The 19,764-nt window shown below is 45.8% G+C and overlaps 1 protein-coding gene across 1 annotated transcript in view; it reads left to right on the forward strand.

The window, feature by feature from the left end:
- The first annotated feature begins 5,079 nt into the window (after positions 1-5,079).
- The window catches only part of LOC126234415 (uncharacterized), a 96,953-nt gene continuing 82,268 nt past the window's right edge, over positions 5,080-19,764 (forward strand). The window contains exon 1 of the mRNA XM_049943105.1: positions 5,080-5,211. Coding sequence (XP_049799062.1) covers positions 5,125-5,211 — 87 coding nt within the window. The 5' untranslated portion in view covers positions 5,080-5,124. The remainder of the gene's footprint in view (positions 5,212-19,764) is intronic.

Consider the following 19,764-nt stretch of genomic DNA (forward strand, 5'->3'; position numbering starts at 1 on the left):
TGCGCGTGAAATAATTGGAGTGGAAGAAACAGAAGAGAAAAACTGTGGCTTGTGGTCGTCGCGACGACACAATGAGAGATGGAGTGGGATCTAGAATTAAACAATTATGTAACAAAAAATAGACACGTCCTCGTATTATCTGCCTTAGGCAATGTGGAAGAGCTACGGAAAACCTAAATTTCTCTCACAGAATTGGGAACTGAATTCCGTTTCTCTCGAACGAAAGTATAGTGCGTAAGCAGTTATGCGAGTTCCTGAAGTGTCATTGGAAACTCTCTTAAGAAATTTCGCAAAACGTATCCGACTTCTTACAAAGATGGTAGTCACAATAAACGTTTGTAATAGTCAGTTCTTGAACCACTGTTAACAGTTTAGAATACAAACTTAGTCTACTTATCAATTATAACTCAGTCACTTCTGTGTCTTACATCCATCGGTGTTTATGGCACTTGTTGATACGCTCATCTTGTTTCATCGACATTGTCTATTGCAACTGTCTCTTTATCACATGCATAACTATGGAGAGTATATGTAGTGTAGTTTCCCGCTCGTTTTTCTGGCAACGATTATGAAAATGACAGGAAGGGAGAGGATGAAACACGATGACGGCACATAGGCTACTCCATACATACATACATACATCGCCAATGTACCTGACAATATTAATGCCGTCATTCAAAGGTACCGATAACCATGAACACTGTTAACGTTTCCTTCCGGTTCGAGAACTAACGGGTCAGTGTTGTTTGCGATTAAGATGAAGAAATCAAGTTGAATTAAATACAAGTACAGATAGCGTAACTGAAAGTTTGCTGATCAGTTAAGGTAAAGCACATACGATGAAAGTCTGAATGATCCTTGTTGTAACAAAATTTGTCAAGTGTTCAGAGGTACATAGTATAGAAATATGTATGAATGTATTCCACAGTAGTTGCACGCCTGGAGAGTTTTAACAGTCGAGAAATTATTGCTTATCGGACATTTCAGATTTGTGGTTCAAAAAATGGCTCTGAGCACTATGGGACTTAACATCTGAGGTCATCAGTCCCCTAGAACTTAGAGCTGCTTAAACCTATCTAACATAAGGACATCACACACATCCATGTCCGAGGCAGGATTCGAACCTGCGACCGTATCGGTCGTGCGGTTCCAGACTGAAGCGCCTAGAACCGCTCGGCCACAACGGCCGGCCCACAGGATTGCGCGACCTTGTAGCGATGATGAGACGCCTTGCGCATCGAAACACGTGCCTTTGTTTACTGCCAGGTCTTCGTAGACACTTTGAAAGCGCCTATGAGTATCTGCGATGCTCTGGTTTTCCACCAAAACAAATTCAATGATACCTCTCTGCTTGTAATGCATCTCCTCTACAGACGCCATTTTGAAGGCTACGTAAAGCGCCGCCATATTGGAACTTCGTGAAACTACACGGCCTGAAGCAGGAACGCTCCACGATATCCCACAACAACTTCTGCATTTTTTCAACGAAACTGGCCTAGAAAAAGAATTAGTTACATTATTTATTGAATTTCCGTCGTATTATACCTGTCCAGTATATGATATCACGTATACCGAAGTTCTCGTGTTGTAACATGTTTTGGATAAGATTGTATATTTATCTGGCTTCCAGAATTATACATTAAGCTGTAATATTTCGGCTAATATCATTTGTGCACCATGTCTTTGCCGCAATTACATTGTTCAATAGAATATTGCATATGTCACGGCAGTGGTTGTGCATAATCCAAAATGTTGCACGGGCTTCTGATACTGTGAAGTCACCGTCAAATGTTTCGGTTGGCATCGTCGTTGCCTGAAATAATTGGAGAATTACCAAGGTCTCAGTAACTAGTACAACAGGGAACTTTCCTGAAAGAAGAGGGGACGATTTTGCAGCATCAGGAAAAATATGGTTTTGCGGACCCCCTTATGTGTTGAAGAAAAATGCTCAGCTTTCTACCATCTATCGATCCCATCAATTCTGATTATATTACTCGTCATGAACTGTAAGGGTAGTTTTTTCAAAAAGGTGGGAGGGGGGGGGGGTGTTGAGCCAAAATTTCTTAGGCTGCACACAAGCGACTTGCCAGATATGAGCCTAATTGATTGGCCTCTTTGAGCCCTTCCCACCAGTGAGCAAATGTGACTTCAGAGTCACCCAAGGTAACGCGATCAACGTTAATCTCTCCGAACAGATGACATTTTACACGTCATTCCTATTATTGTACCTAGAACACTCTCCTTCCAGGTGAATAAAGCAGAGCGCAAATTGAAGTGGCATTTATCTTCTCAGACCATATTCCTTCATTCCTTCAGCCTGTGATTTAGACATTTCTCACTGACACGAGTGAAACACCCAATGGCGGAGGTAACCATCTGCTAGGAGCTTCCGATACATTGTTTGGAGGTAAGCTGCCCAATTCTCGAGACTGTTGCCAGCTCCCTATTACAGATGTTGTTGCGTTTGGTCACAGAGACAAGGGACCATACCCATTCAGTTGTGAGACGGTTACTCTTTGTCGACGTTGTACTGGTCTGTGAAATGGCGTTCGCCGGCCAGTGTGGCCGAGCGGTTCTAGGCGCTTCAGTCTGGAACCGCGCGACCGCTACGGTCGCAGATTCGAATCCTGCCTCAGGCATGGATGTGTGTGACGTCCTTAGGCTAGTCAGGTTTAAGCAGTTCTAAGTTCTAGGGGGCTGATGACCTCAGATGTTGTCCCATAGTGCTCAGAGCCATTTGAACCATTTGAAATGGCGTTCACTGCGCACGTAAATACTACCAAAGCTTTGAAATGACACTTTGGTGCCAATACCTTACCGCCGAGACCACAGATTGTGTCTGATCTCCTTCATGAAGTCCGAGGATTCCACCACGAATGAAAAGACCTCACTATTTCCGCTGCATCATTAAAATTCCAACATTATACCACACTCTGTTCCCAGCGAAGGTTAGATTACACTGGTACTCTATGGATACATTGAAATGTTTTCGTTTTTTTTTTTTCTTGAAGAAATAAGGACGGATGTTTGGTGTTTAACGTCTCTTTCGACGTCGAAGTCATGTGTCAGATGTAATACAAGCTCGGATTAAGGAAGGGCTGGGAAGGAATTGGGCCGTGCCCATCCAAAGGAAGCGTCCCGACATTTGCGTTAAGCGATGCAGGAATATCACGGAAAACCTAAGTCAAGATGGCCAGACAATGATTTGAACAGTCGTCCTCGCGAATGCGAGTCCATTGTGTTAACCACTGCGCCAGCTAGTTCGGCCTTTGAATAAAGGGTGTTTTTCGGTAACATCCAGCCGACAATCGGTCATTTCACTCAAATCACAAGCGAATGAATTGGAAGTAAATAGTCCGTTTTCTAATTCAAATAATATTTCAAGCATTCGTGTTAAGAGGTATAGGGAAAACATGGGAAACTTAAATCGATCAACTGAAGACATTAAGTCTGTAAATGAGACTACTATCATTATAGGCTCTTTATTCATACACATACGTCTTCATTACATATATTTTACAATTCACAATTACCGGTTTTGGCTTAATGCCATCATCAGACCATTAAAGCTGTTGTATACAAGTTTCAATGCCGAGAAGTCTGTACAAGTAGATACATAACAAGTGATTGTTTGGCGTTGACACTGTTGTATTAGGTTTTATTTTTAATGATTTGATGACGGCAGTAAGCCAAAACCGGTAATTGTGAATTGTATAGTATATAATGATCAAGACTGACATTTATGAATAAACGAGAATCTGAATTCGTGAACGGGAGTTTCATTTGTCAAGCTCCCTAACGCTGGCATTACCAGAAGTCGAACGCGGGGCCTCCACACACAAGCCAGACCCACTCACTACAGGGCTATGGAGTAGGACGCGGCATTTTTAAATACCATAAAAAGTAAGTTCAATTCTCATATCAGCTACTAACAGTCTTTCGAGTCGAAACTTTCTGGCAGATAAAGACTGTGCTTCGAAATGTTACTCGAACTCGGGACCTTTACCCTTTGCGGGAAAGTGTTTTACCGACTGAGCTACCCACGCATGATTCACGATTTACTTCTAGCAGCATATTATCCTCTACCTTCTGAACTTCACAGACGTTCTCTTCCGAACCTGTCGGGACTAGTACTCCAAACACGGTCGGCAGAGCACTTCCTCGCGAAAGGCAAACATCCCGAGTTCAAGTCCCAGTCCGACACGCAGAAGTTCCTGATCACCGAACACTCCACTGCAGATGGAGAATTTCAATCTGTCTTTTGAGTCGATTACGGTTCATCACTGGGAGAGACGTAGAATCTGCTGTAAGGATCATAGGAGTAGAGATGGTTCAAATGGCTCTGAGCACTATGGGACTTAACTTCTGAGGTCATCAGTCCCCTAGAACTTAGAACTACTCAAACTTAACTAACCTAAGGACATCACACATATCCATGCCCGAGGCAGGATTCGAACCTGCGACCGTAGCGGTAGTGCGGTTCCAGACTGTAGCGCCTAGAACCGCTCGGCCACCCCGGCCGGCTAGGAGTAGAGTCATCAAACACAATACATAGCGGCGCAGCCTAATATTTCACACAGCGTGATTATCGTCAATTGCCAGTATCGCTGCGTATTTATCGTACGACATTCAGTGCTCTTTCAGGTTCCCGATTTTACGGAAACGATCTGAGCGAGAATCGACAGCTGATTATAATCGTGCATTGCACGTGGAGCAGGAAATGTGTCACTGTGTGCACAATGGTTCGGGTAATACTGAAATAAAAGAAATTAATGGAGACAAAATTACACAGGGTGCGGTTTAATGTGGAGGCAGTGGGTGTCGCAGAGAACGTAGTACAGTGCAGCAACGGAACTGTAGCATTGTTGACGAAGCTGATGCTTCACCGTTTTGAAAACAAAGCCATTATCTGGCAGCGATCCCGAATTTGGCCGGACAAGGACAGAGCAGTTACGGCAGTTAGCGAGCCCCTAGCTGCGTGTAGCTGGGAACGACATGGCTTCCTGCCGGGAACAAAGCCACCGATCGCCATCTGCGGAAGCGCCGGGGAAACCCGAGCTGCTGCCACTGCGTCAGTGCGCTGTCCACAGTGTCCAGTCACTCCGCAACCTACAGCCGCCCAACATGGCCAGCCACTGCCACGCCACCGTAGCCGCCGTGATTGTCGCTGCTGCCTTTGCCGCAGTGGTTGCTGAGCCTCCGCCACATATGGTAACTACTCCCACAGTTTTTCATTTCTTTTGTGTATGCTACAACACGCTAAGGTGACGAAAGTTATGGGGTAACTCCTAATATCATGTAGTATCTCCTCTTGAACAGTGTAGGGGTGCAACTCGACGTGGCATGGACTCCACAAATCGTTGGAAGCACTCTGCACAGATATTGAGCCATGCTGTCTCTGTAGCCGTCCATAATTACGAAAATGTTGTCGGTGCAGTCTTTTCAGCGTGAACTGGCCTCTCGATTATGTCTCATAAATTTTCGGTGAGGTTCATGTCGGACGATCTGGGTGCCTCTATCATTCGGTCGAATTGTCCAGACTGTTCTTTAATCGAGTCACGAACAATTGTGAGCCGATAACATAGCGCATTGTCACCCATAAAAACTCAATCGTTGTTTGGCAACATGAAGTCTATCAACGCCTGCAAATGGTCTCCAAGTAGCCAAACATAACTGTTTCCAGTCAATGGTCGGTTCAGTTGAACTACAACATCCAGTCCATTTCATATGAACACAGCCCACAAGGGGCTTGTAGAGTGCCTTGATGTTTCAAATGGCTCTGAGCACTATGGGACTTAACATCTATGGTCATCAGTCCCCTAGAACTTAAAACTACTTAAACCTAACTAACCTAAGGACAGCACACAACACCCAGCCATCACGAGGCAGAGAAAATCCCTGACCCCGCCGGGAATCGAACCCGGGAACCCGGGCGTGGGAAGCGAGAACGCTACCGCACGACCACGAGATGCGGGCGTAGAGTGCCTTGTTGACCACTTGAGACTATGGCTTCCTGGGAGCTGCGCCACACTCGAACTGTACCATCAGCTCTTAGCGGCTGAAATCGGGACTCATCTGACCAGGTCACGGCTGTCCAGTCCTCTAGGGTCCAACCGATATGGCCACGAGCCCAGGAGAGCCGTGTGCTGCAGTTAGCTAAGGCAGTCGGGTCCGTCACCTTCTGCCATAGCCCATTAATGCCAAACTTCGCCGCAATGTCCTAACGTTTACGTTAGTCGTACGTACCACATTGATTTCTGCGGTCATTTAACGCTGTGTTGCTTCTCTGTTAGCACTGAGAACTCTACGGAAACGCCGCTGCTCTCTACATCTACATCTACATGATTAATCTGCTATTCACAATAAAGTGCCTGGCAGAGGGTTCAGTGAACCACCTTCAAGCTGTCTCTCTACCGTTTCACTCTCGAACGGCACGCGGGAAAAACGAGCACTTAAATATTTCTGTGCGAGCCCTGATTTCTCTTGTTTTATCGTGATGATCATTTCTCTCTATGTAGGTGGGTGCCAACCGGATGTTTTCGCAATCGGAGGAGAAAACTGGTGATTGAAATTTCGTGAGAAGAGCCCGTCGCAACGAAAAACGCCTTTGTTTTAATGATTGCCACTCTTATTCACGTATCATGTCTTTGAAGTTATCTCCCCTATTTCTCGATAGTACAAAACGAGCTGCCTTGTTTGTACTTTTTCGATGTCATCCGTCAGTACCATCTGATGGGGATCCCACACCGCACAGCAATACTCCAGAATAGGGCGGACAAGCGTGGTGTAAGCAGACTCTTTAGTAGACCTGTTGCACCTTCTATGAGTTCTGCCAATGAATCGCAGTCTTTGGTTTGCTCTACCCACAATATTATCTATGTGATCGTTCCAATTTAGGTTACTTGCAATTGTAATCCATAAGTATTTAGTTGAATTTACTGCCTTCTGATTTGTGTGACTTATCACGTAATCGAAATTTAGCGGATTTCTTTTAGTACTCATGTGAATAACTTCACACTATTCCTTATTCATGGTCAATTGCCACTTTTCGCACCATACAGACATCTCATCTAAATCATTTTGCAAGTCGCTTTGATCATCTGATGACTTTACAAGACGGTAAATGACAGCATCATCCGCAAACAAACTAAGAGGGCTACTCAGATTGTCTCCTATGTCGTTGATATAGATCAGGAACAATAGAGGGCATGTAACACTTCCTTGGAGAACGCCGGATATTACTTCTGTCTTACTCGATGACCTATTACTACGAACTGTGACCTTTCTGACATGAAATCACGAGTCCAGTCGGACAACTGAGGCGATACTCCGTAGGGACGCAGTTTGGTTCGAAGACGCTTGTGAGGAACGGTGTCGAAAGCCTTCATGAGTAAAAAAGAGCTAGTTGTGTTTCACAAGAACGATATTTTCTGAAACCGTGTTGACTATGTGTCAATAAATCGTTTTCTTCGAGGTACTTCATAATGTTCTAATACAGTATATATTCCAAAACCCTACTGCAAATCGACTTAAGTGATATAGGCCTGTTATCCAGCGGATTACTCCTACTTCCCGTTTTGGGTATTGGTGTGACTTGAGCAATTTTCCAGTCTTTAGATACGGATCTTTCTGTGAGCGAGTGGTTGTATATAACATAAATATGGAGTTATTTTATCTCGGTCGTCAAGTGAAGACCATCGGCTACTGCGTTGTCTGTGGTGAGAGATAAACCTGAAATCTGGTATTCTCGGCACAATCTTGACATTGTGGATCTCGGAATATGAAATTGCCTAACGGTGTTTGTAATGGAATGTCCCATGCGTCTAGCTCCAACTACCATTCCGTGTTCGAAGTCTGTTAACTTCCGTCGTGCGGCTATGATCAGGTCGGAAATTTTTTCACCTGAGTTCAAATGACAGCTCCACCAATGCACTGCTCTTTTACACTCTGTGTACGCGATGCTACCGCCATCAATATGTGTGCACATCGCTACCCTATGATGTCTGTCACCCCAGTGCACAATGTGTTTGAAAAAATATTTTCGCATTTCAAAAGCCTATGTTTTCTCTGCGAATAAAGAAAAGACCTTAGGGTGCATTTTTGCTTTGTCATCGAATCTAAACTTAATCTGTGTGCCCGTTCCAAGTCTCAGACCCATGTGGTTGCCGGTGGTGTTCTCATGTTATGGCTAGCTTATTATCTCAGTACAAACTTTTGTGATCACATCTGGAGTTTTGCATTCCCTAATGTTTCTACGCTGCGTTGCATTCGACCCCCAGTTGATGGAATAGCAACTATCCCTATGAACGATCCACCTGTGAGGCAGCTCATTGTTAATAAAAGATATGTTTGCAAACTTCGGTGAATGGTCTCATAAAGTAAATGGAGAAAGAGTTAAAACAAAACAACTTTATAGGCAGTCAAAATAATTACCATTAGCGACAACACACTTCTAACATCTGTTATAAAGTAGTTGGAAAGTGTCACTTGACCATTCTTGTGGGATCAGTCAAGTCACAGTAGTCGCTCGTTGTTGGATATCCACAACGTATGTTTGCTTAATGTTCTCGCCCAACGCAAGGTGACTGTTCTTCTACCTACACCCTACTTATTCTCCAGATTTGCTCCAGCAGATTCCCCCACCTTAATTTAGCCCTGAAAAGCTTACGCTTCGCAGACGCTGCGTATGACCACGATGCTTCGAGCAGTTCCACAACAATCGTTTTCTGACAATTTCCAGCAGCTTTATAATCGGTGTCGGAAGTATATTGTAGTTAATAATGATTACTTTGAAGAGCAGCAAATGCAGTTTGTGTGCAACTCTTGGACCCCTGTTTCCTTTGTTTTGTGAGATCATTCATCGAACGTTTCACACACACTTCGTAAATGCTCTTATACGTAGATCTCAGATTGTTGCTGTCCCAGCCAGTTGAAAAATTACATTTTTGGCATATTCTCTCATTTTCGGGAAATGGAATCATGCTGTCTTTCTACAAAAAAGAATTCAGCGTAAATCTTACCACGTGAAAATGCGCAAACACATGATGCTTTGTAGAGCGTCTCCCATCGTTGCTGTTTTCTCTGCATTATTACGCTGTGACCGCTCACTTTTTCACTTAAATGAAATATAGTATCATCACTGAACACTAAATGTGAAAGGATTAATTCACGAAACACCCAGATGAAAACAGTTAATTATGTAAGGCACGTTGGACCCACCACTGAGAACTCGTACGTCTCTTGCTATATAACTAAAATTGATAGAAATTTGGATTTAAATTGATTACAACACAGTTTACAAATATCTGGTAAATGACAAAACATAATTTCAATTTCTAAAAAAAAAAACTCGGTGCTGCAGGTATCTGGAAAAAGACGAAATACAGTGTAAGTTAAAATGTTTTACGTGACTAAAACTGACGCGTTTCGATGGAGCAAGCACTCATCATCAGCAGTATTATCTTACTTCAATTTTATAAAAGTGTGCGTCGGAATGGTTTTCTGCTGCTTTCCTCCTAAAGCAGAAAGTACTCACCATAGTGAGCTCTTCAGATGCTCGGCCTACCTAGAAGCATAATGATCCTCAGCTGAGAAAAGCTGCAAAAATGTCAAGAGAGTGCATTGATGTATGTAGCCGATTTAACTGCATTACACTGTTGAAGTGAGTTAATTTTGTCTGACCGTAACTTTTAAAAGAAGGGAAGTGCTTGTTGTAGAACATCTCCTCTGCATTAGCACTTGGTGTACGCGTATTTGCTACTACTCTCATTCCAGTAAGCAGTTTCAAAAATAAAGGAACCAAAATAGAAACATATCTCACTAATCATTTCACACTTACAGCACCCTCTAATTAGCAGCCAGTTTAAGGCTTTAACTCTGACCTTCTACGCAGAGACAGAGAGAGAGATAGACAGATAGATAGATAGGTAGATAGATGGATGGATGGATAGAGAGAGAGAGAGAACAGAAATGAACAGTCGTTTGTTTGGCAATATTTGCTTCGTTAGTTGGGCAATATTTACGAAAAAGTAAGAAAAGAGGCATCAAGCGAACATACAATACCGACAGAAATCACGCACAATTCTCGTAAAAAAACTCCGCAGTTAGTGCCATATCAGTATTGGCGTTCAAAACCACAGCAATCATCTTGAAGTCAGTAAACATGAAAGCAAAAATATCCTAATGTGAGAAAATGTCAATGTTTTATAAGTGAAATGCCATTGTGATACTAGAGGCATATTTCGACCGTAAAAACGAATACCTGCAAATAATAATTTATTAATGTAAACATTTTGATAAGAACTGTTTTCTGATTTGAAAGTTTGAAAAAGACGTTTGTATTTATAATATGCATATTTATGTACATGTTGCTGATGATGGCCATGCCAAAAAACTTGTTAAAACTTTTAATCTTACCAGCCCAATTGCTGATGCTCCCTGACTGATTTTTCCGCTCGCACACCAAATTACATACGTTACCAGAGTGTAGGTCGGTTTTATTACTGAATTCACAAGCCAAAATATTAATATTATTAGGCTGTTATTCTGTTCGTAAACTGACATTTTTCTTAACATCAAAAGCATTTTGGTTCATTGTAAATACTGATGTTGCAAGTATTTCTTGCTCGTTTTCTGTTTTATTTTACTCATTCACAAATTCCTGTTTAATTTGCCTTCTAGGAAACACAACAGATTTAACATCAGCTTCCATTGCATTCTGTTCATTTACATCACCCTGATTAGTGCAAACCAAATTAGAAAAGCTAAAGTCGTTCAATCGATCGACTATTCTTAAAATTGAACCTGTTCGCCAAACTGGCACCCAACAACGAATTCTGCTAGAATTTTTCTTCCACAGTTAGAGGTAACTGCCGTACATTTTCAGTAAAAATTACTTTGTATTCCTGCTCCCTGTCTTTGTTCTGGGGTGTTAGTTTGACTTGCACCCACATTGAAACGTACCGCATCAACTTCCTACACAGATACTAAATTATCATTCATTTCCGTGCTAATAATTCTTGTAACACAAGTAGGCACCAAACGAAATAAGTCGAACTGGTCCTTCATTGTCTGTGGCAAATGCGAAGTGTCGTCACTGCGAGTCTGAAGATCATGCCGAGCGATGCCTAAACACTGGACTTCGCCCGCTATGCCACGCGTCAGTTCCACGCCAGCCAGGCGATCCGTTGTAAAATTTGCAGCTCCTGCCGCCTGCGGCTATGCTGTCTCCACTGTCGTGCGATTGACGTCTGGCTGTGGCATCATGCTGTAGTAATCCAGTTTCACCATCCAGAACTTTCCTCTTCTCGTTTGCCACATGTATTAATCCTATTTTTCATCTGTTAATAAACAGTTGACAAAAACATACGGTGTTTGATAGTTTTGAATGCTCAATACAGATAATCACTTTTGCACTGTGAAAGTTCATTATAATGACTCTACAGTACATCATGTTGAAATTGTACCCTCTGAAAGAAAGCCTCAATTACACTAAAAAGTGAGGTCTTCGCTACGTGACCAAGGAAATTACTCTACCAGCACCAAAGGACGCAAAGTATCTCTTGTCTCAACACAGTATTCAATCAGTTTCATATTTCAATCCATTTAACGCAAAACTGTCCTCCTTTGAACTAATCCCAGCTCAAATTACAAAATAACCCAGCCTCAAAAATCAGATAAAAGCGAGTTGACCCCATTATTAAACGTCTGAAGGACAGAGGTAAGTTTTACGTTTATGAAATACCGAAAACTGCTTGTTTTACAATTATCATTTTCTTCCTCATGTGTTACTCTTATCAAGATTATGCAGTCTGATTCCGACTCTGACTCGCAGTTTCAGTGATTCATTTTTTACATACTCCCTTATCCACTTGGACAACAAAACAAATGAAATGGGTATCTCCAAATTTACAGTGAAGCGGCAAAGAAACTGGTATAGGCATTCGTATTCAAATACAGAGATATATAAACAGGCAGAGTATTCTCTGCAGTCGGCAACTCCTCTATGAGATAACAAGTGTCTGGCGCAGTTGTTAGATAGGTTACTACCGCCACAATGTCTGGTTATCAAAGTTTAAGTGTTACAGTCGGCGCACTAGCTATAGGACACAGCACTTAATTGAGGATCTAATATATCGTTAACATTCTTCACTGCTCCACAAAATCACTGTAACTTGTCGGGAAGTTATCAACGAGAATGATAAATTCTGAGTTTTAGGTAATGTTTTTGTGCACCGTAAGTTACTTCAGGCCAAACCCGGAAATCGTAATGTCGTAAATATTACCTTTACAAGAGGTTGTACAAAGTTTCACAACTATCGGGTTATTAAAACTTTCTTTAAATTCATAGCCATTTATGCAATATTTGATGACTGTTCAGCGTATGCTCTTGAAGAGCCCGCGGAATTACATGCGAACATATGTTACTCTCAGCGCATGAAGCGTTCTCGGGGATCATGAGTAACTGCGTGTGCCATATTTCACACGGACTACTGTATGTACATTGCTACGCCTCAGCCGATGGAGATGAAAATGTAAATAAAAATATGAACAATTCTTGGTCAGTCTCTTGTAACCGTGTCACGTCTTTACCGAATCAGGGTTTATTACCTACCTCCTGAACATGCGGCTTGTGCCATATACAAAATGTCTCGTTTCTGAGTTTTTTCAGTGCTTATTCCACGTCATTCGACGTACGTGGTGTTGCCTGATTGCAACTGCATGTTTCTGGTGACATGGTCGAATCATCTCTGCAAATACGTGTAGCACCATTACCCTTTGCTATTGCATCTAATGATACATTATGTGAGTTGCATTTCTCTAGAGTTCACCTCTTTTTGTCTTATTTCACACACACACACACACACACACACACACACACACACACACCCTGTAGTAACCAAAACCAACTGTGGGAACGCCTTGGGCTGCGGATCGGAGCCGCCAGGCGGGGAAGCCGCGCCCGCGAGACTGCTACGGTCGCAGGTTCGAATCCTGCCTCGGGCATGGATGTGTGTGATGTCCTTAGGTTAATTAGGTTTAAGTAGTTCTGAAATCTAGGGGACTGATGACCAAAGATGTTAAGTCCCATAGTGCTCAGAGCCATTTGAACCATTTTTTTTGGGGAAGCCGCCGGCGGTGGAGCACGCACCACCCGGTAAACACAAGGACGAGTCGAGCGACAGACCAATGACAACTGACAACAATCGACCACGACCGACTATGACCGACACAACAAGGAAGAGATAAACAACGGAGGCTTGTGGAAACCACAACACCAAACACAAACAGTAAATCCACTCAGAACCAGAACCAGGCAAATGTCAACAACGAGCAATGACCAGAACGCAGTACCGCCGAGATAGAAACGAAATCAAGAGCGAGTACCAGACTGACTGGACTAGGTTTTTTTTTCTTTATTGTATTTCAATTCCCCATCGGGGCGGGCTGGCAGCAGCATATGCGCTGCTCTTCAGCCGAAAGACATAGAACAAACAATAGAAGACATTTAAAAATAACAAAGGAGAGAATATGGTAAACATAGATATAAAAAAGGGGGCACATCATGGAAGGCAATACACAAAAAACGGGGTGACTGTAAAATGGAGATAAAAAACTGTTTAAAAGTAGCACACACAAAAAGCCACACACTGCGATAGTTGAAAGAACACAAGGCACAGTATGACTGGAGCATAAAAGGTATCGACGGATGGCGTAGCACATAACAAACACTGACGGCGAACCTCAAGGCATTACACAATTAAAATCACACCTCTTGACGCACAGGAGAAACAGCACTAAACACAACACTGATGTGGCACACTGACGATGATCAAAATGGAGGATCTGCCAGTCGCAAGGAGATGAGGGAGACCAGAAGAAGGGAGGGAGGGGAAGAGAGTTGGGAGTTGAGCGGGGGGCGCGCTGAAGAGGGCCAGGTAGGGAGGGATGTGGGAAGGAGAGAGGCAAGTATGGGGTGCAGGGTCTCAGGGGGGGGGGGCGAGGGAGGAAAATCCGCTGTGGGAGAAGGAGGGGAGAGGAAAAAGGGGGCCCTGGGGAGGGGGGGGGGAACAAGGCCAGGTTATAGTTGGAAGGAAGGGTAGATGTCACGACGAAGTTCGTCATCTGGGAGGGGGAGGCGTTGGAAATTGCCCTGATGAAGGAGATGGAGGGTGTGGAGGTGGAATGAGGGAGGGATACAGCGATAGATGTGCGGCAGCGGGTGGGGAGTGGAGAGGAAGGAGGAAACCAGAGGGTGGGGGGGATCAAGCCTGCGGACAATGTAAAGGATGCAGAGATGTTGTTGGAACAGGAGGCGGAGGGGGAAGGGGATCAGTTCATACAGGAGCCGTGTGAGGGAAGGAAGGCAGATACGGAATGCAAGGCGCAGCACATGGTGTTCAAGGATATGGAGGGCCTTGTAAAAGCGGGTGGGGGCGGAGATCCAGGCAACGCTGGCATAACAGAGGATAGGACGGATGAGGGATTTGTAGGTGTGGAGGATGGTAGAAGGATGCAATCCCCATGTCCGGCCAGACAGGAGTTTCAGGAGGCGGAGGCAGGAATGGGCTTTCTGCTGGACGGTCTGGAGATGAGGGGTCCAGGTGAGGTGTAGGTCGAGAGTGAGGCCAAGGTATTTCAGGGTGGGGGTGAGCTGGATCGGATGACCATAAAGGGTGAGGTCGAAATCATGGAGGCGAAAGGAGCTAGTGGTGCGGCCAATGATGATTGCCTGGGTTTTGGGGGAGTTGAGACGGAGGAACCACTGGTTACACCTAGTGGTGAACTGGTTAAGGTTGGTTTGGAGGGTATGTTGGGACCGTTGAAGGGTAGGATAGAGAGCCAGGAAGGCGGTGTTATCAGCATACTGGAGAAGGTGGACTGGTGGGGGTGGCTTGGGCATATCAGCCGTATACAAGAGATAATGGAGAGGGGAGAGGACAGAACCCTGGGGGACGCCAGCCGTGGGATAAAAGATACAGGAGTTGGTGTTGTGGAGGGTGACATAGGAAGGACAGTGCGAGAGGAATGAAGCGACCAGACGGACATAATTGATAGGCAGGGCGTAGGTTTGGAGTTTAAAGAGGAGACCGGGATGCCATACACAGTCATAGGCATTTTGGAGGTCAAGGGAAACAAAAATGGTGGAGCGATGGGAGTTGAGCTGGAGGGACAGAAGTTGAACGAGGTTGAGGAGTTGGTCTTCAGCAGAGAGGGATGGTCAGAAGCCACACTGGGTAAGGGGCAGGAGGTGGTGTTGAGCAAGGTGCTGATGGATACGGTGGGAGAGGATAGATTCAAAGACATTACTGAAGATGTAGGTGAGGCAGATGGGACGATAGGAAGAGGCGGCAGAAGGGGGTTTGTTAGATTTGAGGAATAAGAGGATGCGGGAGGTCTTCCACAGGTCAGGGTAGAAGCCAGTAGAGAGGATGACATTATAGAGATGGGCGAGGACAGTCAGGAAGGAATAGAGGCTTTCTCGAAGGTGACGGTAGGTGACACAGTTGTGACCAGGGGATGTGTTGCGATTGGACCGGAGGATAAGTTTAATGTCTTGTGCTGTGATGGGAGTGTTTATGTCGGAGGGGGGGGGCCAACTGCCCCAAGTACTGGAGACTAGGAGCAAGTGGAGCGACCGAGGTATCGGCATGTTCCATGACGGTGGGGAAAAGAGAATAATCATCAGGGATGGAGAAGACCTCGGAAAGGTGGGAAGCGAAGTGGTTGGCTTTACTGAGGTTGTCAGGAAGGGGGCGATTGTTATGGAAAAGGGGGTAGTGGGGAGCGGAAAGGGAACCAGTAAGGCGATGGAAGGCGGACCAGTACTTGGAGGAGTTGATAAGGAGGGTGGTGTTGAGTCGTGTGCAGGTCTGGCGCCAGTCTCGGCGTTTCGTTGCTGTAATAAGCTTCCGTACGTGTCGCTGTATTTGCTGGTGGCGTTGGAGTGTATCCCTGTCACGAGTGCGCAGGAAGGAGCGATAGAGGCGGCGGAATTCACGGAGGAGGAGGACAGCCCGCGGAGGGAGAGTGGGACGGTGTGGGTGGATGGTTTTAGTAGGAACATGGGCCTACACGGCATCAGTAATTACCTTCTGAAGGAAGGACGAGGCGTGGATGATGTCGTCAGGATGGCAGTATGTAAGAGGGTGGCTTTCGACCTGGGTGGAGATGGATTCCCAGTAGGCATCCCAGTTGGCACGGTGATAGTCATGGATGACCTTGGGAGGGGGTGCAGGGTGCGGAGCCAGAGGGGGGCGGTGAGCAGACGTTATGGTGAGAAGGCCAGGGAGGTGATCACTACCTGTGGGGTCAAGGAAGGCGACAGCGATACGCCCAAGGAGGTTGGTGGAGGCAATGACAACATCGGGGGTGGTGTCACTATCAGGTCGGGTGTGCTGGGGAAGGGGAACAAGGTCACCTTGGATTGTGGAGAGAAACTGATGCCACTGCCGAAGGGCTATGGATGTTGAGGTCGGCGGCAATCACATAGGTGGAGAAGGTGCGGTCAATGTGCAAGATGAAGTCATAAGGAAGAGGAGCAGTGGAGTGGACATAGATGGTGGCACAGGTAATGGTGATGGAGGGGAAGAAGACGCTAAGGATAAGGTGTTCAGTGTGGTCATTGAGTAGAGGTTGTGGGCAAACGGGGATAAGCTTAAGGTGGCCAATCGCGACTCCACCCTGCGCACGAGGACCAGGAGCGTCAGTGCAGTGGAGGATATAGGGAGAGGTGCGGATAAAATGGTGGGGCTGGAGAAAGGTTTTGTTCAAGAGGAAGGTGTCGACCTGGTGGTGGGAGAGGGTGTGCATGAGGAGGTATTTGTTGGAGCGGAAGGAGCGAATGTTCTGGAAGAGGATGCGATACTCATGCTGCGCCATGGTGGGAAGGAGGGGGGGAAGAGAGGGAAGGGAAGAGACTTAAACTAGGGTGTCCAGGCGGGTGAAGGTGAAGTGGGCTCGGTTGTGGGAGCAAGTGGCGAAGGTGTTGAGGTGGAAAACGGAGGGAGCGGCAAGGGAGATTTGTTGGAAGGTGTGGGGGCACTGAAAAGGGTGAATGTTTTGGAGTACAACGGTAAGGAACCGGATGATATCCTCTGCCGTGGGGGTGGATGGAGGGAATTGGTGGCATGGACAGGGGGATCGATGGGACGAACTGGGACTTTAAGCTCAGGGGTGGCTGGAGGGGGTTTAGCTTTACACTTGTGGGAGTAGGTGGGATGGGTGCCATTGCAGGTATTACAGGAAGGAGGAGCAGCGAGGTTGGGACAGTTCTTAAGAAAGTGGGACGCCTTGCAATGGGGACAGGTGGGGGGTTTTTGCAGTTGGGAGTGAGGTGGTCATTGTACATCAGGCACCGCTGGCAACAGTAGGATTGGGGATGGGATTTGGAGGATTCAACAGGGTGGCGACGGTGGTATATCATGGCACCCTGGGTGAGGAGATGGTCAATGGATGGGGCGGACTCAGAGAATATCCGCATGAGGTAGGTGGGACCAGAGGCATTGTGGATACGGCAGGCAGAGCGGATTTCCAAGTCTGGGTGGGAGTTCAGTTCTGCCAACACTTCATCCTCCGTGATCACCGGGCTGAGCTTGGTGATCACAGCGGTGTAGGTGGGGGGCGACGAGGAGGCTGGGGCTGACGAGGAGTGGAAGCAGAGAGGAAGGGTGTCAGATAGGCGTGGGGGCCAAACATAAATCGTGGGAGTTTTCGCAGGAGGTCTGTGTGAAAGGATGGGGACGGGGACTTGATATGGACTGAGTCCCTGTGGGGAATGAGTTGGGAGATGGGAGCACCAGGTAAGTACTTTCGTATCTCCACAGTGAGGGTACGAGCGTCGAGGAACTGAGGAACTTAGGATTGGGAGTTGACAGGACAAAGGTGTGGAGGGTGGTGGCCAAGGTATGGGTGGCAGGAGGAGGGGTGGTGTCCGTGGAGATGGCAGGAGGAGGGGGAGGTGGCGTTGACTTTTTGTGGGAAGTGGCGGGAGCAGAGTCGGTAATGACGCGCTTTTGGGGTATTTTGGAGACTGGAGGCTGGGAGGAGGGGAGAGGGACGGGGAGGAGAGGGAGGTGGTGGGTGGCAGATCTTTGTGGCATAGTGGAGGCGCCGGGAGACGCAGCTGGTTCAGTGGTGGCGACGGTGGCTCGGCGCAACATGATGCGTGCGGGAGGTGCAGATGACGAAGCAACGGGGTGGATGAGAGAGGGGAAGCCGACCACCTGAGGGGCGGCAACAGAGGCGGCAACAGAGTCGTACGTGAGGGCGGGGGTAGTAGTGGGAGCTGTTGAGGATGTGGAGGATGGAGGAAGGGTGTAGAGGTGTGGTTATACAGCAGGGGAGGAGATAGGGGGATGGGTAAGTGGGGGAAGGGGAAGGGAGGTGTAAGGAGGGAGGCCAGGGGCGGCACTCCAGGAAATGATTGTGGGAAAGGGGGAGGGGGAGGTGTAGATGACAGTGGAGGTGGGAGTATTCATGGCAGACGAACGGCGAATGACAGACGGACGGGCAGCAGGCGGCGGCGGCGGCGTCGGAGGCGGAACCCTCTATGGGCTGACCACGTCCATTTGTTGTGGCGCGTGTTCGACTTCCGCGGCGGAAGGTACTAAAGTACGCGTCATATATCTTGGCGGCCGAGTTTAGGTTCGTTCTGCGCATCTGACGTCAAAACATACAGTCAGCCAATGAACAGAGAACGACGTTGCCAGATCTCGACTGTAGTACAGAGCACGGACGAGTCTCTTCAGTTTTAGAAACGTTCAGTCACAAATAAAGTAATAGAACAAAAGCAATGTCTTGATAGCAGACTTTGTTTTTTGAAAGTTTGGAAAAACCATTCTTTATGCCAATTGCTTCATTTTCTATTAATTAATTAATCCAAACAAGCAATAAGACTCTTAATTCAGGCGATAGCAAGGAAAGGTGTTTGTATCAATTTCACGAACCGCTTTTTCGCAATAAAGAACAGCAGTAATTGTTTATTTCCTATTGTACTTCGACGAAGTGCGAGTAATTCATAGGCATACCAACAGTGTTTGTCAGAATTCTGCGTGACGTGTTAGAGTCCTTAGGGAGTAGTATTGCAGGACGAGCTGCGTTAGCGTAATGGTTAAGGCGTTGGATTAGAAGGCGATAGGTAACGAGTTCAAACCTTGTGCGATGTTAAATATCTTTTTTTTATTTTAAAACAATATCGAAGTGTCTTACTTCACGAATTTTATTCGTTTGAATGCAGTTTTTTGAAATTTCTAGTGGTTTGTCTCTTCATTAACCCTTTCGCTGCTGCAGTCACGTGCTCCCCGCATTCCGCGCTGTGCGCAATTTTGTCATCACTGCACTGCTCGCCTGTGCAGACACATGGTGTTTCCACTTCTTTGACACACTTATCATTCGATTTCACAAAAACTATTTGGCCCAAAAATTAGATTTTTACACATCTTATTGACTGATACCTTCCCCCCATAAATGACTTAATTTTGTTTCGATGTTCAACCCAGTTATTGTGCAGCATTAAATGTAGTAAACCATTGCACGAAATTTTGAAGAGTTTGCAGAGGTAAAAGTCCATAGCGTATACTTTCCGTGTGGTCGATTTTAGTTGCCACAATGTTGAGAATGAAATGTGGACAAGGTACCTAAATTTCATATAAAATTTACTGTATAACAATATCTCATTTAATTTAAGTACCACATAGGTGTCGTATGTAATATTGAGAAATATTCCGTCTTTCGCGACTGTAATAAAAGTTTTATTTACACCGG

The sequence above is a fragment of the Schistocerca nitens genome, chromosome 2 (assembly GCF_023898315.1).
Source record: "Schistocerca nitens isolate TAMUIC-IGC-003100 chromosome 2, iqSchNite1.1, whole genome shotgun sequence".
Classification (NCBI taxonomy): domain Eukaryota; kingdom Metazoa; phylum Arthropoda; class Insecta; order Orthoptera; family Acrididae; genus Schistocerca; species Schistocerca nitens.